The sequence below is a fragment of the Lytechinus pictus genome, chromosome 3 (assembly GCF_037042905.1).
Source record: "Lytechinus pictus isolate F3 Inbred chromosome 3, Lp3.0, whole genome shotgun sequence".
Lineage (NCBI taxonomy): Eukaryota > Metazoa > Echinodermata > Echinoidea > Temnopleuroida > Toxopneustidae > Lytechinus > Lytechinus pictus.
The window spans coordinates 78,938,274-78,964,720 of record NC_087247.1 but is presented as its reverse complement, the minus strand read 5'-3'; the positions used below and the strand labels follow the sequence as shown (position 1 = coordinate 78,964,720).

The 26,447-nt window shown below is 35.4% G+C and overlaps 1 protein-coding gene across 2 annotated transcripts in view; it reads left to right on the top strand.

Annotated features, from left to right (window-relative positions):
* Nucleotides 1-216: 216 nt before the first annotated feature.
* LOC129256656 (protein NEDD1-like) overlaps nt 217-26,447 on the top strand; it is a 57,799-nt gene continuing 31,568 nt past the window's right edge. The window contains exons 1-3 of one of the 2 annotated variants that reach the window (XM_064097773.1): nt 217-311; nt 25,149-25,259; nt 25,892-26,008. In XM_064097773.1, the coding sequence (XP_063953843.1) occupies nt 25,934-26,008 (75 nt within the window). In that variant the 5' untranslated portion in view covers nt 217-311; nt 25,149-25,259; nt 25,892-25,933. Of the gene's footprint in view, nt 312-17,759; nt 17,956-25,148; nt 25,260-25,891; nt 26,009-26,447 lie in introns of those variants that run through there. The other variant, XM_054894816.2, reaches the window with a different exon arrangement.

The following is a 26,447-nucleotide window of genomic DNA, read 5'->3' as shown; positions in this document are numbered from 1 at the left end:
TTTCTAAAATCAGGAGTTTTAACAGTTTGGCCTTAATAACAAAATAGTCTAAATATATATAGGGATACTTTCCTCTCTAATGGGATGTTTCCATCTATATATTAGTAAAATTCAGATTAAGACTAGACTAGTAGATCTAACTTTAGCGTTGACTTGAGTTGGTGTCTAATGATAACTCTGGTATCGGAGATCCGCTGCCCTCTACGTTCGTTGGGTAGTACTAGCGGTGGAAATGGAGCGGAGAACGATATTTGTAAAATGTAAATCTGTTCCCTTTTTTGAAGAATAGCACGAATCAGACACAGTTACCTGTAAGTAATCAAACTAATGGATTCATTTGTGTGTTGACCCCAATTTATTGCTGGTCAGTAATATTTGATTTGCAACTTGTAATTGTAGTTCTCAAACGGAATCGTTCATTTTCAATTCTTTAAATAAAGTTAATCATGTTTTGTTAAAGGCTATCCGCCGTACCGGTACGTTATACCGTAAGGGCACTAGTATTCAACCCGTTTGGAGAGTTTCCTCAAATATATGATGGGGGGACCTAAAGCTACGCACTTTGTTTTCAAACAATAAAAACTATCCCAATTTTAATATTTCAACAAATATCTTTCACTAATCTGTGGCAAACATTCTAAAGATCATTAACCAAGAAGAAAATATCGCAAAACTCACTAACGAAAATCCCGCCATGTTTTCCGAACACCTCTTGATTTCGCCACCCGATGTAGAAGGGGTCCTAAAGCTACGCACTCGATTTATCATGCAAAAAAATAGTATTTCCTGTGCCTCAATTTCTAAAATATATTCATATTATTATAGGAAAAAATGAAATTTAAGCGAATATAACTCCAAAATTCCAAACAGTTGTTGGTTTCTCTGCATTTAGAGATTTACTGCAGCCTCTGTAGAAAAAATTGAATAGGAATCGTTCGTCACTCTGCAGTCACAGTTCCACACACAGAGTGCGCATTTGCCATAAAAACTGTATGCGCGATGAGTGGTGCGTAGCTTTAGGACCCGCGCAGCTTTAGGACCCCCTGCCATATAGAAATAGGCCTATAGAATTTACCTGAATTTCAGACCCGTCTTATTTCCAAGAGCAGATGCTGGTTATTCTTTTTCCGTTATTTTTTTCTTCAACCAGTTGACTGTGTGCGCGGGCGATCGAATTATACGGCGACGGATTTTGGTACATAATCAATCCTCACTAGGTTGAATACTAGTAGTAGGATGGGGGGTCGGGTGTCCGGACAGTTTATCTTTTTGAAGCCTTCTTTTTTGTCTTTGGATTACACTATAAATATGAAATTCAATACTTGTAATTATCTTCTATTTTGTTCTTTATAATATTTCCTAACATTAGGGTGTCTGGAGAAAAAAATTATTTTTCTTATTTCAAGAAAATATCACATTTTCTTTGTGAATTTGAAGAGAAATGACCTTCAGACTGACAGAAATGCAACATTTTTGAAAAAAATCCAATTATTGGCTGCATAAAAGAAGAATGAAATTAGGTAAATTTTCAGCATTTCTCTGCCATAGACTGTGTAGTTAAGAAATGGACACACACAAATCCAAATTTTTAGCTTCCAAGAGCTGTTATAAATTTATTATTAATGCCAAAAACTTGTCCATAAAGAGTCCAATAGGATTTTTTATGCTCTATCTGATGGTATGATTTTTATAAAGATTTGGAAACCAGATCACAATGAAAAATTGCGACAAAGTGAAAAAAATTGTGCAAAACAGAAATTTCATTTTCCCATAGAAAACGCATGGAGAAATGGCAATCTCAACACACACAAAAATAAGGGTTTGCAATTTATCTCTAAATCCTTATTCAAAATGATCATATAAACTTGTCCTTACTGTCAAAAGAAGCCCCTGAATTCTTTCTTTCCATACATGCCAAACACAAGTTAATAATCAATTCAGATCACATTTTTCTAGTAGCCTGAACTTCCCCGAAAAAATGTGCCATATTTTCCCCTAAATCAGCCTGTTTTATGCTGACACTTTCCAGTGTGGCTTCAGACACCCTACTAACATTTTGTACTAAAAATTGATGAAACTTCGCTTGTAATTTTTTCCAAATGACTTTCTAAAATTGATCGTCCGGACACACAACCTGTCCGGACACACAACAACTGGGTATACCGGTACCATTCAGTGCAAAAGGCCATCGCCGCATAATTCGATCCTCCGTGCATACAGTCGACAGATTGACAAAGAAAATATCGACAACAGATTACCCTGGAAATAACAAAGCTATGAAATTAAGAGAAATTCCCTATTTCTAAATATTTTGGGGAATATGTCAAAATCTTTGATTTATGCCGGGTTGAATACTAGTAATAGTATGGTGAGACTACCACATATCGACCACCTCTTTTGAAACCGACCACCTTGCGCGCGTTAAAATTATTGCGTATTACAAACGATACGCGCGGGAGAGTAGGCGCAGTGTCCATAGAAACGGTATGAATCGATTTTACGAGAAAAAAAGAAGCAACAAAAAGTAAAAATTTAGTAGAATTAATCAAAATTGTATTGACCAAACCCAAACCCCGCTGAAAAACCAAGAAATCCGATAGAAAACGGCTTTAGAACAAATGCCCGTCGTCAATCGTCGAATCATGTGCCGGAACTCGCACTGGAAGTAGTGAAACGATCATTTAGCATGTTGACATCATAGAAATGATTTGGAAGAGTAAAAATATTTCGCCACCGCGACAAGAATCGGCCGTAAACTTAGTGTATCGCGGGTGGTCGGTTTCAAAAGACGGGTGCAAATGAGCAAATGTAAAATCGTCGTATTCGTTTTTCGTCGATATATACGCGGATTGAATCGGAGTCGCCAAGCGAAACATGGGAATCTGATCTGCTCAATTTTCTGCACAAATGAGACGAAAATTGGGTAAAATTGATGAATATTTTCGCAGATACGATGCTTAGAAGATTAGGTGGTCGATAAGGGGTACTTCCAACCATACCCATACGGTACTATAGTATATAGCCTATACTATAGTATAGGCCCCCTAGGCCTATGCAGATTAGACAGCTGGCAGCCGTCTGTTTCGAGGAGTTTTTTAACATTTTGTTAATTTTTATTCTCCTCGTACACAGACGGCTCGCTAGCGTGCAGCCACCATTAGGGGACTTGCAATGCGAAATCCCCCCGTCGGGGCTCTTCAATTTTTGTCTCTAATGAATAAAAATTTTGAAAATTAACGCGACCAAAATGCAAATTAATATTCCCTCTTGGCATTAATTGCCCCAAAACGGAGAAAAATCAAGTTAAAAGGAACAAAAACAGTGATTTACCTCGGCTGTCGCGCAAATTCACTTCCCCGTTTTATCCGATCTTAAGTACATAAACATATGGCCATTGAGTCCCCTGTACAGATCGCGCTAGAACTTCGGTCTCTGTATTTGGTGAGTGAAGCCAACGGAGTTCAGCTGAACAACCAACATAACAGAGACCGAAGCTTTTGGTCTAATGCAGATATGCTATGCCTATGGCTATGGCATTAAACTAAGGACGGTACACACATGCCCAGCGGCGTAACAGGGGTCGGTGGCCAGGGGGGGCAAGAGCCAAAAATTTCCAGGTGTAATGAGGCTACTATTTTGAGAAGGCCAGATATTGCGTATCAGGCAGAATTTATCTTTAAAAAAAAGTTGCGAGCGAGCGAAGCGAGCGAGCAAAAATTTTGACCTTTTTAATACAAAAATCCAATTTTGTGATAGATTTTGACCTTATATCCAGAGAATAATATATTTCACTCTTCTCTCTTTAGATTCCTTTTTTTTGTGGTCTGTACGCCACTGTGAACAGGATTCTGTGCGGCAGTAGCGTGAAGAGCAAAAAAAAAAAAACCGAAGGGCGCATTATAGCACATGTGCTAAAAAGCTGCTTTATATAAGTCCCGAGCGAGCGAAGCGAGCGAGAAAAAATCACCTTTTCCTGAGAATCTAACTTTGAGCAATTTTTTTTTCAGTAAATAAAATCATATCCTACACTTTTCCTTTGCTTTTCTTTCCTCCTTTTTTTGTTGTTCTTGTTTGTAGAACTTTTTGAAGCCATGGCCCAACCCTTCCATACGCTGTGCTGTGCGGTTGGGGTCCGGGGCGGAGCCCCCGGAACTTCTTGATATCAAAGCCATTTAAACCTCGCAGATTGCCGCTATTTTAATCAAATCGTGGGCATATACAGAATATAGCTTAATTTTACACAACACATTTATTCAACCCAGTTGCGTAATGAACCAAATATTTTGCGGGAGCAAAACATTGCAATGTGGGAAAAATTTGTAAAAAGTCGCCAGCGTGCAAAGCGAGCTGGAAAAAAAAGCCTATTGAAATTAAATTCTAATTATGTGACATATTTTTCACTTATATTCAGCAAATAACACCTTTTATTGTTTCCATTCATTTCATTATACGTTGTCTCCTATAATCTATTTTATTTCCTCTTGGGTGTGGAACCAAGACCCCCCCCCCCCCGCCTGTCTGCCAGTGATTGAAGCCATTTGGAGGTTATAAATGAAGAGCCCCTACTGCGTACATGGGGTCTGGGGCAAAGCCCCGGTAGCTTATTTGCATACAATTTAGCCCCGCATTTAGCAAGCTTAAAGCACAATGTTGTATGCAGTCCATTAGCTTTTGACTAATTACATTCTACCTTCGTTTCCCGCAATTTGCCATTTTGTCATCTTTTGATTTATTTCCCACTGTGCTATATTGCATTACATAGGCCTATTTCGGAATGCTTTGCTCTTTCTCAGATGTTCTTCTTTCGTACATTTTCCCGCTTTCCTTCCTTTTCCATTAAAAAAAGTTTTTTCTTCGTTTTCTTTTCACTTTTCCCTTTCCTTTTCCTCCTTTCCTTTTCCCCTTTCCTTCCCCTTTCCCTTTCTTTCTCCCTCTTTTTTTTTTCCCGTTTTTCTTTTATTTTCCCGGTGAAATCCGCCAGGGGGGGCAACTTGCCCCCCCTGCCCCCCCGCCTGTTACGCCACTGCACATGCCCACCCGTTGGATGTTGAGTAGGGAAGGGTCTTGACGTTGACTTTGACATGGAGCTTGGCCTTGGGCACTTGCTAACTAGCCAGGCGGCTTCTACTTCTAGAGAGTAAAAATCATTTACTAACGTAAGGTTACTCTCATACGAAGCCAGGGCTTCTATCTCATAATATAGACCCACACAAAGCCAAAGGAAGCCAAAAGGCAAAACCTGAAACTTTCACCCCCGAGATTTCTACTTTCCTTCTAAAAGATCTAGGCCTAGACCTAAATCATGTACATGGGATAAAACTTCATTTCCGACATTTCTACGCTCTCGTTTTTATTTTTGAAGAAGAATTCATCAAAAAAAATGAGAAAAATATCATGAATAGACGGAAGAGACTTGCCCGATGTTTACGCCGCCATCTTGTTTCCTATTGTTTTTCGCCAACGTTACCCGACGCACGCGTCTGTAACGTTGGCGAAGAACAATAGAAAACAAGATAAGTCTCTTCCGTCTATTCATGATATTTTTCTCATTTTTTTTTGATGAATTCTTTAAAAAAAATAACAACGAGAGCGTAGAAATGTCGGAAATGAAGTTTTATCCCATGACCATGTAGGCGATTCCACACTAGAACTTCAAAAATATCAGAAATTTCAACATGCTTTCAATATTAAAGTCATAAGTAGTGTAATATTTTACTATGATACCTAAATTTTATGAAAATTATGAGTTTTAACCAAAAGTGAAATCAGATATAGTTTTTTTGGGGAAGAATAATGGAATTTTCAATTTTTAATAATTTTGCTAATTAAATAGTCAAGTACAAACACTGCCTGAAACAATTATTGGCAAAGCACGAGAAGATTGAAAATATTGCACGTCAATGGAATAATGTATCATTGATGGTTCCAAATGATATCTACAACATTTTCATGATCCATAATAGGGGCAGCCCTGATTTTTCCGAACCTATTTTTGGCAATGTCCCGTACGACACATAAAGATGCAAAAGTTTGTCCTACAATTTTATTTTTGATATGCAATTTCACAATATCAGTTTCTCTTTCTTTGACCCATGGGTGATCGATTTATCCCATAAGGATCTAATCACAGTCCTTCATTTTTTAATAATTGTCCTATTAAAAGTTGTCCCGTACGACACACAATATATAATGCATTTAATTGCAGGATTTTGATTCAGAAACTGTAAATAGTAGGCCTATTTTAATTCAAGTAATTGATTGGACATAAAGTGAACTTAAAAAAATACTTTTTTTATCTCCATAGAACATGATATAGGTGATTCTAACCATTTAATTGATGTCATAGTGTAGGTGTATTCTTTTGGGAATCCCTGCAGCTAAACTGGTGATTTTCACTGGTCAGAGCAGGTTAATTTCTTTGTCACTGAGCATGAAAAGAAAACCTTTATAATTCTCGCTACCCCAAATAGGAACAAATATCTCATAATGCGCGAGACGAGATAATTTTCACTCCGTCGGGTCGTCATCACCACTTCCGGTTCAGAGTCATGCTCGCGCGAGGTTCGCGATACTGAGTTCTCCACTACGCTGAAATCGATGCCAATCAGCGTAATATGTACAGATTATAATACTTTTTATCTAATTTGGTCAGTTTTGATTCCATTTGAATTATAAATATTAAAAAAATATATATTTTACGTGAAAATAATTTTTATTCATGTTTTTATTTGGTTATAAAAAAGTAAACAAAAATGTGAATATCTTAAAATTTTGCATTTAGCGACCGGCCTGACATCACGATCGTATTCCACTAGACGCTAAATATATACAGCATTCATTCCGTTCAATTTTTCGTCGACCACAAAATGGATAAAAAATCAGTTTCGGAACTTTAAAAAATCTTAACTGACAGAGGAATACCGTGCAATGGAAAGCCTCGGGCAGAATTAATGACTTTAGCAGAAAAGGCCGTTAAACTGTATCGTGAAAGAGAGGGTTGTGATCACGAACTTTCCGAGCGAAAGCGACGTTGTGTTGTTGTGCATGACGGCACTGTTGATCTGAATGGCAAAACAGTGAATTGGACTTCCGAACAGGAAGTTGTAATACCGAAAAGCTATCCCATAATGCAATGCGCGTTACAGGGATTTTCCCGGATCTCGGCGAAATCGCTATTTGGGGTAGCGAGAATTGATTCACCCTAGCCTGGAAGATGACTTCCTCTTGCATGGAATTATTATAAGATGTAAAAAAATTACATATCAATTAACTATTTGGACTTCCCTTGATGATCACTAATTTTTTTATATACAGTATTGAAACTCCTACTTTTTTCAAGTTGTAAAATAAAAATAAGACAAACCATATGGTTTCATGAAATGCAGAAAGGTTTGAAAAAGTAGAACCGCATTTCTTTAGAAAAATTTTTTGTGGAATTATAAGTGACAGTTGTGACATATATCATGTATGTATACATTTTATATGAAAAATTATGACATTTTAACCCCATAATTTACAGTTTCATTCATTCATTGTTTAAATAGTGTATTGGAAATCATCAAATAATTTACTAAAATATAACTTCACACAAAACCTCAAGTTCTTCAGCTTGGAAAAAATGCTGCGAACCCTTGTACATTTCCCATCATGAAAAAAATGATAACATATTGCTCCCGATTGTATATATTGAGGTTACTTAATTATATTGTCCTGAATGACTACTTATTAAAAGACTTTTCATTAAAAAGGAAGAATTTAGGGGCAATGCTCCCCTTCTAATTGATAAAAGTTCATTGTTTTATTCAGACTGCCCAGTACAACACGCAAGTGCCTGTACAACACACAAGTGTCCCGTACGACACAGAAGTGTCCCGTACGACACAGAAGTGTCCTGTACGACACACAAGTGTCCCGTACGACACATTATTTTGTTTATGATATATTGACAGAAATATTCAGCCAATTGCGGTTTCTAACATAATGAATGTCTTTAGTTTGATAGGACTTTCATTATCATCAGCCAAATAGAGTGATTGAAGAAGTCAAAGAGACATAAAGTAAGAAAGTTTGGCTTCAATTTAGAGGTGTCCCGTACGACACAATATGAGTGTCCCGTACGCCACAATGTTCTCGAAAATTGTAATTTGCTTTATTTATTCATGAATGTTTATTTTGCTTTCTTTCATAGATGTGTTTGTTCTTGGGTAATTGAATATCAATTTGAGTTCAGTTTCTATGAAAATTATCCGTCCAAGTCACAGACTTTAGAGTACAAACTTGAGATTTCGAAAAAAGCCACTCTTTCTGCGTCCGTACGACACATTACTATTTTAAATCTGTATTATACAGGATGTGAATTCAAGTCATGTTAAGTCTTGAATTTTCTAACACTCTGGTAGTACTTGATGATCACCTTTAGTTACTGGAATATTTTTTGTTTTTCTTGTCAAAAAACTGTAAAATGTTCTCTAAATGTCCCGTACGACACGTATGGAATCACCCTGTACATGATTTAGGTCTAGATCTTTTAGAAGGAAAGTAGAAATCTCGGGGGTGAAAGTTTCAGGTTTTGGCTTCCTTTGTGTGGGTCTATGAGATAGAAGCCCTGGCTTCGTATGAGAGTAACCTTACGTTAGTAAATGATTTTTACTCTCTAGAAGCCGCCTGGCTATTGCTAACCAAGGGAGCTACTCGTCGGTGTAATATTAGGCAGAGGGTACTCTTCAAAATGGGGTCGGGACAACTCGGACCTCGGGACATCTTGGAACGCGGGCCGAGTTATCCCACCCGTTACATGATTTTTTTTCTCACAAAGTTGCGTCTATTTTTCCGTCATTTCGAAAATTTTTGTAACAATTTTCTAGAGATATTATATTATTAACAATTTATAGATAAAAATTATTATTAAACAAATAGGGCCTAGATCTACTAAAATTTAATATGTGATTATAAATAATTATTATTACTCTCAATACTTGAGAGAGCAAAAAAGCAATTCCATGACTAAGATTGTTATTATAAGCATTCAGGGTCTTCATGAGTTTTACAAATTGTCAAGTATTCTTTTCATCTCTTGTTCTATCAGTCATTCCATTGTGAACGACATAGAAAATCTTGCTGCTAAATAAAGGATATGATATAATAAATATAATGGATTTACTGCTTTTACTTTTAAGAAGTGTAATTGCATCACATAGAATTGCCAAGGGACAACACACTGGTTCACCCCGACCATTCGCCATACAGGAAAATGTACGGGATGGGACTGATCTGAGACCAGTGCCGCTAACACTGTCATTTCTATGTAGGAACGCGCGAAGTAAAAGAGTCTGACTTACCAATTCTTGTGTTGACCCAAACGCAGATTTTGGTTCTACTTAAACAGGATTCCAATGTCCAATGAGTCAAATATCATCCTTGAATTGAAGATTTGTTTTAAAATCGGGTAAAATCATAAGGAAATTTGTCCTTATTCTCGTCTGGTCCATAGTCTCCTACGTAAGTATCTCAGCATGCCCTCTTGTGCTGAATAAAAGAAAGCTAGCCACTGAACAGTGGCGACCACAGAGCTGGTTACAATATTAAAGCTCCTACCTGTTTCCGGTGAAGCATAATAATAGGAAGCTCCGTGATCCGGGGACTAGTCTTTTTCTCACCTGACACCACTAACGTACCTAAGGGGCAGGGGGGGGGGGGGCAGACTGCACCCCCTGACGAGTCACAACCCCAGCAAGGCACGTACCCCTGCCCCCCTGACGAGTCACAACTGATCCCTGACGAGCCACAAGTGGCCCCCTCTTTTGAACTTGAAGACCTTTTCTTTTTTGCTCGTCAAATTTTTTTCTAGTGCAAAATGTCCTTTATTTGCTGTTGAAAACTTTTTTTTTTTTTTTTTTTTTCTTGTCAATTTTTTTGACAGACGAATTTGCCCCCCCCCCCTTTGGAAAATCCTGGGTACGCCACTGCCTGACACTCAATATTTTGTTCACTATTTTTTTATTTTTTTTTACACAAGAATTCACTGACATGATGCTACAGGGCATCGAATCTTTAGGTACCCGTCCTGACTCAGTCCGTACTAGCAGAGAGAAGCTCTGGATGAGACGACTTCGCACCACCCAACCTCATGGCCTGAACATCCAAGAGGGGAACGACTGATTATTCTTTCCTATCCACTTTCAATTTATTTATACATATCATTTTTCCCCTCAGCTCTTTTGAATAGTTACATTATAGTTTCTTCCTCTACTTTCCTCCCATATCTCATACAAGCTCAGCTCCAATTTTTCCTTCCTTATTCAGGCGATATAATAATTATTATACAGTGCGTCCCAGAAAAAACGAAACCGAGATTAAGCGATGATTTATCATAACTTAATCACAAATACAATAGACAAATGACCTACCAAAATAAAGCCTAGAATCTCCTCTTTCATTTGACATTATTTAGATTATTCCTCAATCAGGCATGAGTGAGCAAAAATAATTTGAAGAAAGGATACCAAAAACTCATTTGGCGGGGGGTTATCTGAATTTCAAAAAGAAAATCACATGCCTAAAAAGTTCAATATCTGCTCTTTTATTTGATACCTTAATCACAAAAAATGGTCAAGAAGTAAAAAAGTTATGTTCCCTCGAAATAATGCTTGTATTTCCATAATTTCATGAAATAACCGTGTTTTCACCGGTTTCCCACAGAAGCTATCGCATGGTTAACAAAAGACTTAATGCATGGCTGATCGTCAACAAAACAGAGTGTCGAGTGAGTTTGAACACTAGCCTGTAAAACCTCTTTATTTCATGAAATTATTAAAATTCAAGCCTTATTTCAAATAACCAGAACTTTGTTATTTCTTGACCATTTTCTGTAATTGAGGTATCAAATTAAAGAGCAGATATTGAACTGTTTACAAATGTGGTTTTCTTTTTGAAACCCAGATACAGCCCGCCAAATGACTTTTTGGTATCCCCTCTTCAAATTGTTTTTGCTCACTTATGCGTGAAGGAGAAATAATCTAAGTAATTTCAGATGAAAGAAGAGATTCTAAGCTTTACAATGGTAGGTCATATGTCTATTGTATTTGTGATTAAGTTATGATAAATCATCGATAAATCTCGGTTTCGTTTTTTGTGGGACACACTGTATATATATTTTTTTTTCTCCACTCACCTCTTTTAGATTTACCACATTTGCTTATTTACATGTATACTATGGTTTCTTCATAATACACCCCCTCTCTTCTATATTTGCTTTTACCTTTTTAGGCAATTTGCTTCCTCTTTTTCACATATACAGGGTTTTTTTTTTTTTTCCTACTGTATAGTCCTATGTTTTTTTCCCGTCACACCTAGCGGATTACAATATCAGTTACACCATATGTGTATTTATATTTTTTCATATACATTTCTTTTTGGGATATATTTATATACATATCACTTATAGATACATATTTACACTTACATTCTTCTCTTAGTTTGTTTAATGCTTTATCATATATACTTATATGTCTTTTGCACATTATCAGTTGTTCCCCATTCTTTTCCTTTTTCCCCCCACTCTTATGCACCAGTTTATTATGCCTTTCTTTGTAACCTGTTTGACCCACCTCTCACTAATTCTCTAGTTATTCATCCCTCTATCACTGTTTTGTTCCAGATCCTGTTTTTTGTTGCCTGCCTCATTATCTTAATCCCTCTTGGCCTTACTTACACTAACTTCCCTTTGTGTCTGCCTACTCCTTTTCTTTCATCCCCTTCACTAACCTGATTGGTCTTCTCTACTCACTAATGCCCCTTTTGTCTCCTTGTTTCTAGTGTTGCTGTAGCTTGTTTGTGGTCTATATTATGGTTGTTCCACTTTATATGTTTGTCATTTTGCCTCCGACGAAGATTCTGCTAGGATCGAAAGCTTAGGCCCCTTTTTTACTTTCTAAGAATTATTGTTGTCACAGGCGGCGGAGGGGGGGTACACATTCAATACCCCTTAAATTTCAGGATGAGGGGAGAGTTCCCCGTAAAGGAGAATGAAACCTTTGGAACAAGATAGCTTGTGTGAAAACAGAAAAATCAAAGAAACAGGTCAACGAAAGTTTCAGAAAAATCGGACAAATAATGAGAAAGTTATGAGCATTTGAATATTGTGATCACTAATGCTATGGAGATCCTCAAATTGACAATGCGACAAAGATGTGTGATGTCACTTGTGAACAACTCTCCCCATTACTTTAGTATATATTTCACTTAAAGGAGAATGAAACCCTTGAAACCAGCTGAATCCATATCAAAGAGAAAAATAAAAGAAACATATTGAGATCACTAATGCCATGTAGACATGGTAGATCCTCCCATTGGCAATGCGACCAAGATCTGTGATGTCACACACGTACAACTCCCTCATTACTTTAGTACTTATTTCATTTATATTCTCACTTTTATAGAGTCTATCACAAGGTGAGGTGTTCTCTTTATGAGAGGACAAGTACAGAGTTTTCACAACATTATATCATTGATGAATCATTTGTCATATGATTAGAATGAGCAAAAAGAGATGTTTTGGGGTATATTTTCAGTGTCCAAAAGGGGAGAGTTGTTCATCTGTGACATCATAGATCTTGGTCGCATTGCCAATAGGAGGATCTCCATAGCATTAGTAATCTCGACATTCAAATGCTCATAACTCTTCTATTGCTAGTCCTATTATACTCAAACTTTTGTTGATCTTATTCTTTGATTTTTCTGCTTTCACAAAAGCTAACTTGCTCCAAGAGTTTCATTCTCCTTTAAGGACGTTCCACAGTTATGTTTGTGCGCATTATGATCTGCGCATATTTAACACTGCGCGCTGACGTCACAATGGATGAACAGGTGATTAATTAGCTGTGGGTATGAGCTGATTTTTCTCATCATCTGCACCCTAACTGCAGATCCGATGCGTTATTTTATGAAGCTAAAAAAATTGAATTATTCCATGGATCATTTAAAAAAATATTTCTACTATTTCAAAATACTTTACTCTGCAGTACTGAGTTTGAATAAATGGTAGAGTGGTTTTGATTTTTCTTCACATAGATACAAAGCAGTTGGCGCATTTTTGGTGTTTTAAAAAGCACATTTGCTCTAATAAAAATGCTGATAGTTTGAAAACAAGCACATGAACCCCTATTTTTTAATGTTTGTACCTCTTATGTATAGCTTCCTCTACAACTTTGCACATTTTGGTGAAAATGACATGGATTTTGAATAAAGTGCAGCATTTATTGTACTTTTGTAGTCTGTTATTGAAATTTCACATTTTTGAGATTGGGTTTTTATTATCTTTTACGCCATTTTTAAGAACTGACTGTGCTGTTAGACTTAAAGTTGCAAACAAATAGCACTATAAATAGACTCTTCATTCTAACGATACAATTATTAACTCTCTTGCGAAATTTGATGACTTTTTCATGTATTTTGACTGAGTAATAGAGGTTTAAACTCATTGTAGTATTCTTGCGAGGTCTAAAAATGCCAAATTATTTTGAATGCGCAATTCTTAAGAACATCAATTTGGGTGAACTTTGAAGCTCTATAGCAAAAAATCAAGCTCATGGATCTATGTTAATTTTTGCATATTTCGAATATTAAGGTTCTTAAGTATCTATGTGCAAAGTTCGGTGTAAATGACATGGATTTCACTTTAACTGTGGAACGTCCTTAAATTGCCTCTTTTATCACATCTATCAGTAGATCATGTGTTCTTTCTAGAGGAGGGCATGTAATACAGATTTTTAAAGGATACATCATGGATAAAGAGTTTGTATCACAATAAGTAAAAGCAAAAAGAGACATTTTGAGGGTATTTTATAGTCCGTCAAAGGGAAAGTTGTTCACATGTGACATCACACATTCTTGTCGCATTGCCAATTGGAGGATCTCCATAAGCATTAGTGACTGCAATATTCAAATGCTCATAACTTTCTTATTATTTGTCCGATTTTGCTCAAACTTTCTTTGTTCTTATTCTTTGATTTTTCTGTTTCGACACACACCTACTTGTTCCAAAGGTTTCATTCCCCTTTAAGTCTTTTAAGAAATAAAGAATGAAAGAAACAAAGAACAAAGACTGAGAAAAAAAGAAGAAATCAAAAATCAAAAGAATTCAATTACGCTCAGAAGAAAAAAGAAAGAAAGGGTATTAAGGGAAGAGGAAAACAGACAAATGATGCTCTGATATAGTACTAGAAATATTATAGATAAGCCCCCCAAAAATAGCCATTTGGAGTTTTTGGACTTTTTCATTCTTTAAACATGTTTATCTAGACGAAACAAAATTGCCAATCTGTCGAGGCTATCGAGACATGTTTACCAGAATGCATCACGAGTAGTGTTTCATCCATCCGGGTGGAAAAACTCTATGGCTTCGTAATATTTTTTTCTTTATCGATTTGTCACGATCAAACACCATTGAACGAACCAAGAGTAGTGATGGTCACCGGAGGTGGAAAAATCGGTGAGCTTTTAGTCATTTTTCATATTATTTTCAGCAATTAGATCATATAAATTTATGTCAAGTATCACACTTGATCTAGTTCGATAAGGTCATGATGTTTGGGGTCAGGGAAGGGGAGGAAAATAGTCTATGTTTTTTTTTGCCATGCTAGTGTATACACCCGAGAACGAGGTTATATTATAACCTCGTTCGTAGGATGAGTGGGACAACATAGCCACTCATTCAATGAACAAGGTTATGATATAACTTTGTTCTCTGTTGAGTGTTGTATCTCCATGTGAGGCAAAATAAGGGTGGCAATGTTTGGCTTATTTTCTCCTTTGGGACAAATGCTTGATTTTCTTACACTGACAGTTTCCATTACACCTATTCATCATACAACTTGGCTCTTCAGTAAATTTGATTCTTTAAATTATTTTTTTCTTAATTTAAAATAGAGATTGAAAAATGAAAATTTTCTTGCCATACATACTTTCCACCAATAGAGGGCGTACACAAAAATATGCCCAAAATTCAAGTTTTTGAGCGCTCTGGTGAATACGAAAATTATTCCCAAGTTACTTATGAAAAATAAATTGCTACTGTAAGGAAATTAGTAATTTTGGTCACAAAAGTTGATATTTTAATGATTTTTTAAAGTGTGTGCTCTGTACAGCATTGGCATACCATAGCATAGTCCTACCTGTAGATTCCCCACAGGCAGGATGGTTGCAGTGGACAAGTGAACATAGCATCATTTTAAGTTAGCAAAAAGTTAGAAGAGACTATTAGTAATTGGAACATAATGTCCATGACGAAAAAGTGTCCATGACGTTCTTATGATTAACCTGCCTAAGTTGTGAAAGATACTATTGAAATTTGGTTTTCATATTCGTGTAGAGTTAACTAACCGTTAACACTATACTGCTTTGCAATTAAAATGAACTCTAAATTCAGAGAGTTTTTTAGTTGAACTTTAATAGTGTGCAAAACGTGTGTTTTCTGTGTAATGTCCATGACACCCCGGGGGCCACTTCCATTCACGAGTGGATACCATGCGCGACTATGGGGTCTCGAAAAGCACCCTAAACAGGTATTTTCCATATACTGAAAATGTACCCCTTAACAATTACTGGCGTGTTAAACCCTACCCTTTGCCTTAACAAGTATTGGAAACAAAACGATACTCTTGGCAAGTATTCACTGAATTGAACCCCAAAACAAGTACAGCGATATTTCAATTGTTATGTCACAGACGTCGGTCGTCGGTTTTACCTTTACCTATTGGGTTTAGTCCAGCCCCACCTCCCTCACCTCGCGCAAATCGTACTCTAAACACGTAGTGTTGACTCTTCGGACAAAAAGTACATCCTTTATAAAACATTTTAGTCTTAATTTTCTATACCCTCGCAAATTTGACCCTAAAATTAAATAGCTTTCCTAGCGAAAAAGATACCCTTTTTTCATTATTTTAGTGTTTTTGACACCCTTATTACGTTACGTACGTAACGTGCCCTATCTTGAAAAAGACATCCTTTTTACGTGTGTTTTTTGGTCGCGCATGGTATCCACTCGTCAATGTAAGGCATGGCGCTCATTTGCATAATACCTGTCGTAATAATTAGCAATGGATTCCCATAAAAAATTAATGAGAGGTAAAAATTTGCTCCAGCTGCAAAAATCAATTAACAAACCCAAAATGCAGAGTTTAGAAACATATACCACTTAAAAGTTAAAGCAGAAAAATTGGTCCACATGTATAGTCCATGACGCAGGAATCACCCATGTGTTGAATTGGCATCTTAATTTAGAAAGTTTATGGATCTAGCTCATGAAACATCGACATACATGTAAGGGTAATCAAGTATGAATGATTGTTTTGCACATGTCTTAGGTCACATGATCATGGTCAAAGGTCATTTTGGGTCAATGGACATAATATTTTATTATCATATATGTGTTTTCTTCTCTGAATAATTATTCATTAGCTGTTTTCAAAGGCAGCACTGCTGCTATATTGATTTGCATAATGCCCTTTGTAGTGGCCTTGGTACCCTAAAAAATATGAGATATTTTAAGGCCAAACTGGCCTTTCCCTAAATATGACATAATTTAAAGCTTATGACTAATTACGACTGGAGTAGACTTTTTAAAATCAATTCAACTTTTTTAAGGAAACTTACTGAATGATATGAAGCCGCTTTTCCCACATATTTATCCTTCTGTGATTTTCTAGTGAATACCAGAAATATTCTAAGAGTTCGGGATAATATTCCATGGATCGCAGGTGAGTGGAATATTGGCCCTAACGAGTGGAATATTTCTGATTATTTCATGAAATAAAGCCATCCAATATGATTATTATCATCTATCCCAACCCCCCCCCCAAAAAAAAAAAGAGGGAGCAATTTGATTTAACAAGTCATATCACATTATGCCATTATCACTTCATACACACTGTAGGATCAATTTTGGTCGTTGACATGTAGTTTATTATGACGTCATCGAGCTTAGTTGTGCTCTATGTTGCGCATAGCATTGCTTTCATTGTTGTACGCGTTGTATATTTCGCTCATGCGCCCTAAACTGTTTAATAAGCTCTCATATTCAATAGCAAATTTTGTACAGGAGCCAATGGGATATTCGTCGGATTTCGGTCTTTTTTAGGGATACGCTCTGATACTGCACAAGCAATTGACGCAGACCAAAATACGCGTTTTTAATGCATCGCTAGAACACTATATAGATGATAATATGGATTATTCTGTATATTGCATATGGAAATATATTTTATATTCTATATTGTATTATTTGTAACACAGTAATAAAAGTAAAGCAAACAAAACAAAGCAAACAAATTTATGGTCAATGAACTATTACATTACCATATAAATGGTGTTTTTTATGAATTATTATTCATCTTGGTTGTTTTTATAGTCAGCATTGCTGCTATATGAATGTTGAATTGCGTAATGCAGGCGAGACTGCCAGAAGCGTTCCACTTGTATGTACCTACAGTGTATTTACCATTTGCGGGAGGCGCGATAGCTCAGTCGGTAGAGCGGGGATTCGTATTTCGGTGACCCGGGTTTGATTCCCACTTGGTGCGCTAGTGCCCTTTGGTATAGGCATTAATCCTCAGTACCAGGTCCTTCGGAGAGGACCTTAAGCCGTCGGTCCTCTGGTTGCTTGCTTACAAGCATTAATGCTTTCTTAGCAATCAGGTAAAAAATCACCACCAATTTCACCACCAAAAGAAATGGATGTTTTCTTTTCTTTTATATATCTTGTAGGAATATTTGCTGAGAATTAAGTTTATGTTCCAGATTATTGTAATCCTTTCTGATGATTGACAATGGAGGAGGGACCAGTGAGATTTGCTTCTGGTGGAGATGATGTAAAGATTTGGGATCTCTCAAGCTCTGCTCCTCAACAACAGTTCTCACCACATGCAGGTCCAATCTCAAGCCTTTGCTGGAGTCATAACAATATCCTTTATTCATCTTTAGCTCGACTGGCCTGAATTGATGAGCACTGCCACCCATGTTTTCCACTTTCTCTGTATTTAGTATCTCTTCAGAATGTAATTTTATTAAGTGGTAATATTTAAGATATCATTAAAATGCAATCTCATTGATGAAAAATTGAATGGTCATGTGTGTGACCCAAAGTTTCCCTTCACTGGCCTTTAAACAGCAGTTTTAATAGTATGCTGGATTGCAATCTTTTGTCTTCAATGGATGATGTACATGTATGTAAATTGGGTTTACAACTTCACAAGCGCACTACACAAATTCCACCCAGTCAAAATTAACAAAATTCTGACACAGTCTAGCTTCAATAATCCTTACTAATCTTATGTCAATAATAAAGAGATTGGTTTAATAACGAAGAGGCTGTAGCCCTAAAATCTATTGGTTCATCAACCCAAAGTCACAAAATGGCAAAAGAAAGACCAATGAAAATGAGATGAGATTAAACCAAATGGTCATTCTTTGCTTGACTGCTATGGTCCATTCATACAGTATGCTTCTTTGACCTCAATAGGTGTGTTTAAACTGTTGATTTTAACTTCCTGTAACTTCTTAGTTATTGAGGCAATCAATTAAATATGGCGATAGTCATACTGTGAACTTTAAAAAACTGGGAAGTTCTTTTAATCCCATCTCATTTTCATTGGTCTTTTAATAATATTAATAATAATATATAATTTTATAAAGCGCAGAAACTATTCCATAAAGTATTATTCTACTGCGCTATTTAGGACTCCTAAAAAGCTTGTTATTGATTAAATAGATGTGTTTTGAGCTTTGATTTAAAATTGTTTATGGATGGTGCTTTCCTAACTTCCAGGGGTAAGCTCTTCCAGAGCTTGGGGGCTACACAAGCAAATGCTTGATCACCTAGTGTTACTTTTGAAGGATAGAATCTGTAAAAGCAGAGGATCCGTTGAACTGCGCAAATTGCAACCATGATTACTGCTCAATAATTCTGTAATGTAGCTAGGAGCTTGACCAAGGAGTGCTTTGTATACAATTAGTAAGACTTTGAATGCTATTCTCTGCCATATTGGCAACCAATGTAGGTTTCTTATACCTTGGTCACATTTGCTCTACGGCGGCCATACGGCTAGTTGAAAACAGCCGTTTTAACATTTTTTTGTACCAACTACATATAGGTGGTCTGAATTAAAATTGATAAAACTGCTGTTTTCGACTCGCCGTAGAGCAAATGTGACCAAGGTATAAGTATTTTTTTTTATAATGTTTTTATTAAAAAAATCAAAACAAATCACAAACAATCACAAGCAATCAAAACATTTACAAGATATTGTATCATTAAAAAAAAGGGGGGGGGGGAATAAAAGAATAAAAGAAAAAGACCAAGGTATTAGTATTGGTGTGATGCATGTATATTTCGTAGAACCAAATATAAGCCTTGCACAGGTGTTTGCACCCTCTGCAATTTCAATAATTTTGCAATTTCTAGACTTTGGATTCCGGAACCAATTGATTTGAGGGGCTAAAGCATCTTTGTGATTAAACCAATCTCTTAATTATTGACATGTGCTTAGTAAAGATTATTGAAAGTAGCCTGTGTCAGAATTTTGTTCATTTTGACTGAGTGTAATTTGTGTAGTGCACTTGTGAAGTTTGATAAGTTTCTTTTGGAACCCAGTTTATTACTGATGAGTGGAAGATGAAGGTTAGAATGGTAACATAAGAAGAAGAAATAATGAGCATGATAAAGGAGGTCAAAAGAAGCATGACAGAGAACAGAAGACAAAGAGAGTCAAGGAGAGATCTGTCATTTGACGTCATTATATGCTGAATTGGAATATGGAAACGTGTTATTGCTTTCTGTGCTTGTAAATTCAGTGTACTTTTCTAATATTTGTGTAAACTAGCCTCACCAAAAACCAACTTAATTTTTTCCTTCTATTTTTATACGCCAGTCCTCTATGAGGCGCCGATTGTACCAATATTATATAGAACAATTATTTGTTATATAATCATTATTTATTAAATAATAACTATTATTTATATATAATTTACATTTTATTTGTAAATAATTACTATTATATAAAATAACATATATATAAATCAATGTGCCAGGCTCTTTTTAGCATGGCCGTACACAGAATTTCTTTCGGGGGGGGGGGGGGGGGAGCATGCGTGTAAACTCGTTCTCAAGTTGAAAGCGACACAGCGAAGCGACCAAGCTTGTCATTTGGGCACTTTTTTTAGTTTTAAAAGTGAAATATGAAGGCTTTCGTGCACACTTTTGGTGAATTTTGTGATAATTTTCAATAGAAAAATAAGTTTTCAAAAATTTAGGGGTCATCATGCCCCCGTATTGTCGTTGTGAGCGTTTTTGGGAGAACAAAAACAAAAAAACAAAAAATTCTAGAAAGTAGAAGGGCCTGATACACTTACACTCACTCTCTCAGCTCATATGCACTTGATCCACTTCCATTAAGGATCCGGATTTCGGGCTAAATTCCGCCCGACAGTTCCGGGGACCAACCAACGTAATATTTCGATGAAGAGCATTTTGTCGATTCACCGGTTGTTCCCACTCACACGTATTGCGAGGTACCCTATACTAAGGTCGCACCATGAACCGCATTTTTCAGTGGATTTCTAACAAGTGGGTCTCGCGTGCTGGGATCTCACTTTGGTGTCCACAACACGCAACTTCTATGGCTTAATTTTTTTGTGCGCGACAACATGTAATGAACCCTTGGGTTGTTCCTACGATCAGAGAGAAAAGGTGAAATACACGCGCGCCTACGGGGATTGTGAACTGTAGGAAAAATCGTATAAAATTACACTTTTTGATATTTCTGCGAAGACGAAGTTATATAGAAAATGAAGAATATTACAATCAGACCATATCCCTAGAAAATTGCTTCAAGAAATGCCATTATGAAGAGGAAACGGACAAAAATTTGTGAAGAAAAATTACGAAAAAGGAAATCGCATCATGAATATTCATATCATGGGCGGTCCCACATTTGCATGTTATAGCGAGTTTTCCATTATTTAATAAATAATGGTTATTTGTATATAAATAATTATTATTTGTATATAATGGCAAACTGTAAAAATTGTTTATAAATAATGATTATTTATAAATAATGGGATATTGAAACAAAATTATTATTTATAAATAATGAAGTAGATGTTTCATTATTTAACAAATAATCTTTATTTGTAAATAATGGAAAACTCGAACATTAAATAATGATTATTTATAAATAATGAAAATAATGGCGCACTCGAAAAAATTATTTATAAATAATGAAGTAGACGTTTTCATTATTTAACAAATAATCATTATTTATAAATAATGGGAAACTCAACAAATTATTTATAAATAAAGAAATGTGCACTGGCATTGTTAATGAATAATTATTATTTATAAATAATAGAAAACTTATTTATAAATAATGGAAAAACAAATTGCAATTATTTATAAATAATGAAGTATGTAGTGTCATTATTTATAAATAATGAAAAACGAAAATCATTATTTATAAATAATAAAAGACAAATAATCATTATTTATAAATAATGAAAAACAAATAATCATTATTTATAAATAATGAAAAACAAATAATCATTATTTATAAATAATGAAAAACAAATAATCATTATTTATAAATAATGAAAAACAAATAATCATTATTTATAAATAATGAAAAACAAATAATCATTATTTATAAATAATGAAAAACAAATAATCATTATTTATAAATAATGAAAAACAAATAATCATTATTTATAAATAATGGAATGTCGAACTAGTATTATTTACAAATAATGAAGTATTACTTGGATTTATATATAAATAATTAGAAATGTTATTTTATATAATAGTATTTATTTACAAATAAAATGTAAATTATATATAAATAATAGTTATTATTTAATAAATAATGATTATATAACAAATAATTGTTCTATATAATATTGGTACAATCGGCGCCTCATAGTCCTCCTATATGACATATTATGGTGTCACACTCGGTGTCCGTTCATCCGTTAACTTTTCCTTGTAAACGCGATAATTTCAGTTTGACTTAACCTAGGCTCATATAATTTGGTGTGTATGATACTAGCATGGATCCTAGGAAGTCTATTGATTTTGAGGTTAAAAGGTCAAAGGTCAAGGTCACTTTGACATATTAGGGCCGTCTGCACCATCCCGAGTTTTCAAATTAGCGCGCTATTTCTGATCCGGCAAATTATCCCGATCTGAAAAATCTCGAGATAGTTTGCAGTGGAGACGCAATTATCGCGCTAGTTCGTAGGATTAATCTCGAGATTGCAATCCCAAGTCAACTCGGGTTTATTTGCAAAATAGCGCGCTATTTTACGAATTATCCCGCTAATTCGTAGGTGCAGACGCACTCGAGATTGGACTCGGGGTAATTTATTCATGACGTCAGTCCATAATGCAATTCGCGTTCCACTTCCGCCTTGGTCAAAACATAAACACGTGCGAAAGTCAACTTTATACATGCGAATAGATATTATCGCGAATAGCGTTCATCAATTGCCTAATCAGCAACGATGGTGTCCCACCAGTGAATGGATTTTGGGAGAGACCAGACCGAAGGGGGAGGCGCTCATCGACGATGGTCATATTCAATAACAACACTGACAGAAGTGTCGTCTTATTCCTTCGCAAAATGTGAGCAAATAGCATTTCTTTCCTCCTTCTCTCCCTCTCTCTCTCTCTCTGTCGTTGCCTCCTACTCCGCCATCATATTTAACGAAGAATACATCACTTCTTCACTCGCTGAGCTGAGAGGATTGTTGTTTAACACCGGTCGAATTCGGCGAAAATGCTAGTGAAAGGAGTACATTGCTTGCATATCGCGGGAAGTTATTCAAAAGCGCGGGCTGTTGAAACTCCAAGATCCGAAAGTGCGCATGCTCGGAATATCGGGCTTGTTGCCTCGCCCGAGCAGGAATCGCTCTTCTTGCGATGGTGGAGACGGGGTTTCTTGAATCTCGAGATTAATCGCGAAGTGGGCCGATCGGGCTAAAATCTCGAGATTGAGCAAACTCGGGATGGTGCAGCACCGCCTATTTTCATCTTACCCTTCTGCAGTCCTTGGAAATGCCATAACTTCGGTTTAACTTAACTTAGGCTCATATTATTTGGTGTGTATGATACAAGCATTGATCCCAAGAAGCCTATTGATTTTGAGGTCAAAAGGTCAAGGTCACAGGGACATATTTTCATCTTACCCTTCTGCAGTCCTTGTAAATGCGATAACTTCATTTTAGGGCAAGTCCAAGAATTTGTGCGTGTTACGTATGGGACATTTCAGAGACTTTAATGACCTGAAAAATAGTGTTAAATGACTTTCATTAGATGTAATACCATCATGATGGTAGACATCTAGGAGAAGAATAATCATGCAAAAAATGGTGACATATTACCTTGTCCTTTTAGAGAGAAAAGATGTGCCGTTACGTATGGGACGCAGAAAAAAGACAATTTTTAAAACATTTTTTCCAAGTTGAGAATTCTCTGAAAGTATTTCATTTGACAACTTGTAACTTAGTGTGATAGAAGTCACAACACTAGTATATCTAAGGCAAGTTTCATGTCATAAGCTAAAACCCTCTAATTACATACTCTAATTAAACAAATTAATGACATGTTACGTATGGGACATTTTGTCCCCATAGAGAACGTACACAATTTTCCCCATAATTTCAACAATTAAAATATGGAAATAACAAGAGTTTTTTTCTTTTAAAATATTCTATTGAGACATATTTGATATGACTGAAAAAGAAATTTGCCATTTCAACAATTTTTTTCTTGTTTTTCATGATTTCAAGAATTTCTTATGTTTTTCTATTGTTTTTTATATTTTTCATATTTTTCAATTTTCACAATTTTTTTCACTTCGATTGTTTTTATTGATCAGTATTCATAACAAATCAGTCTCTAAAAACTAAAGAAAAGGTAAATAATCAATTTTTAGAGCACTCTTGAAATTTGTTTTTCTCCATTCACTTTGTACACAAATCTCCCCATTGACATTGTGTGTAAATGTCCCATACGTAACATGTTGTCCCATACGTAACAATTTTTTTAATTAACTTTTAAATTAAAAGTAAACTATATTTTTGAAACTTTTTGTGGTACAACATTTTCATACTTAATAAATTAGAACTTCCCAGAGATGCAATATTACAAGTATTGTATTATAAGAAATAACAAAAAAAAAATCCTTAAAATGTTACGTATGGGACATTCCATCTTTGGACAAGACCTTATTTGCATACTTAATTAGATGACACCACTTTTTTCCCCCAAAAGTAATAAGATGTTATGGGGTCCATGTCCCACCTATGACTAAATCTCACAAGTTTTTTTTATATTTTTTTTTATGAGTTTGTATAATTGTCCTATACGTAACGCCCATTTTACCATTTATGCAAATTAGGTGCCCCAAATTAGCATAAATATGCATATTATCAACTTTTTCTTAATAACATTTTAAAATTTATTTGGGCTTTCTTACCCCACCAAAAATAACTTCTTAAATTAAAGATGAAATTTTGCCTTCTCGGGTGACCTTTTCTTGGACTTGCCCTTTAACCTAACTTAGGCTCATATAATTTGGTGTGTATGATACTAGCATAGATCCCAGGAAGTCTATTAATTTTGAGATCAAAGGTCAAGGTCACAGTGACATGTTTTCGTCTTACACTTCTGCAGTCTTTTTAAACGCGATAACTTCATTTTAACCTAACTTAGGCTCATGCAATTTGGTGTTTATGATACTAGCTTGGATCCTAGGAAGCCTATTGATTTTGAGGTCAAAAGGTCAAGGTGACAGTGACATGTTTTCATCTTACCCTTCTGCAGTCTCTGTAAACGTGATAACTTCAGTTAAATTAACCTAGGCTCATTTAATTTGGTGTGGATGATACCAGTATGGATCCCAGGAAGCCTATTGATTTTTAGGTCAAAAGGTCAAGGTCACATTGACGTGTTTTCATCTCACCCTTCTGCAGTCCTTGTAAATGCAATATCTTCAGTTTAACTTAACCTAGGCTCATATATTTTGGTGTGTATGATACTATGATACTAGCATTATAGTTATCTGAGAAGTAACTATTTTATACTTGGTAATGTTCCTTGACAGTTTGTTATATCATCACATCAGCTTTTAGCCAGTGCATCGTCAGTTGGGGATAAGATTGTGCTCTCCTATGGGAAGAGTCTCTCAGCAAATGTTATTGAGCTTGCTGTTGGGGTAAGTGATATGAAACATCTTGATGATATTTATTAGTGTCTAGTAATAACACTGAAACATCAAGACCTAATGCAGCCAAACTCTTCATTTGAAAGTACTTTGACCAGCCAAAAAATTTACGTGATCCCCAAATTTAATCTGGCAAGGAGATATAAAAGGGGTGATGCAGAGTTGACCTAAATTTAATGTGAAAGGACAGAGAAGTTGTGTATGTCTTTAACAAAAGCGGGACAGATAATAAATTTTTTTGTGCCAGCCTTAATTAAATGACTTTTCTAGGCCAGTCCATTCTATTAATTATGGAGTTGAAGTCTTGATAAGTTGATAACTATTATAAATCACATACTATAGCAACAGATTTGGCCATGATCACATGTCATTTAAGAGACTGTATATTAAGGATTACAGACTATTATTTGCAGAAGAGTTTTTAAGTGATTAATGGATTTAACTGCTTATGCATTTCATATGCTAGTAAATACATTTTCAAATGTAAAGATTTGTCAAGTTATTTAGCTAAGTAAACAGAATTTGACCTCAAAATTTTCAAATGACTTGAAAAATCTCATTAATTCTGAATTGAAATAATTTATAGATAATATTTATAATCAAGTTTTATTTCTGATGTCCAGGATAAGCAGACATGTCTTTCTATAAATTCCACGTCACGGTACATGGTCTGTGGAGGCAAGAACAAGCTAATCAGCATATGGGATGTCAAAAACAAAAAGTTAAAGAGGACATATAAGGTATTTATGACAGATTATATAGCATACTGTTCTAATTGTTGGGATGCATTGACAGTATAAATATAGCTGTAGGAATATCATCAACTTTGTTATCATAATAAGGAGATACAATGAGCCAAAATGAATTTCATGACTTGGTATAATGCATGCAAATTTTTATTCATGGAGATGATGCAGTTTTGTTGTCTGAAATACGTTAGCAATTAAAAAAAAATCAAAACATGCAATATTGTGTAAATGCTAAACCTAATAAAGTTTCAATATTGGAACATGATCACAACATCTTGAAGCCTCGGAAGTAGCTTAGACTGCTCATCTTGCATCTAATCATTTGATATTCTATTGGTAGGGGTATTACTGGAGAATAACTATCATGATATATCAAATCATAAAAGATTAATTGGTCAGATTATTTTACATGATTAATTAATGTATAATC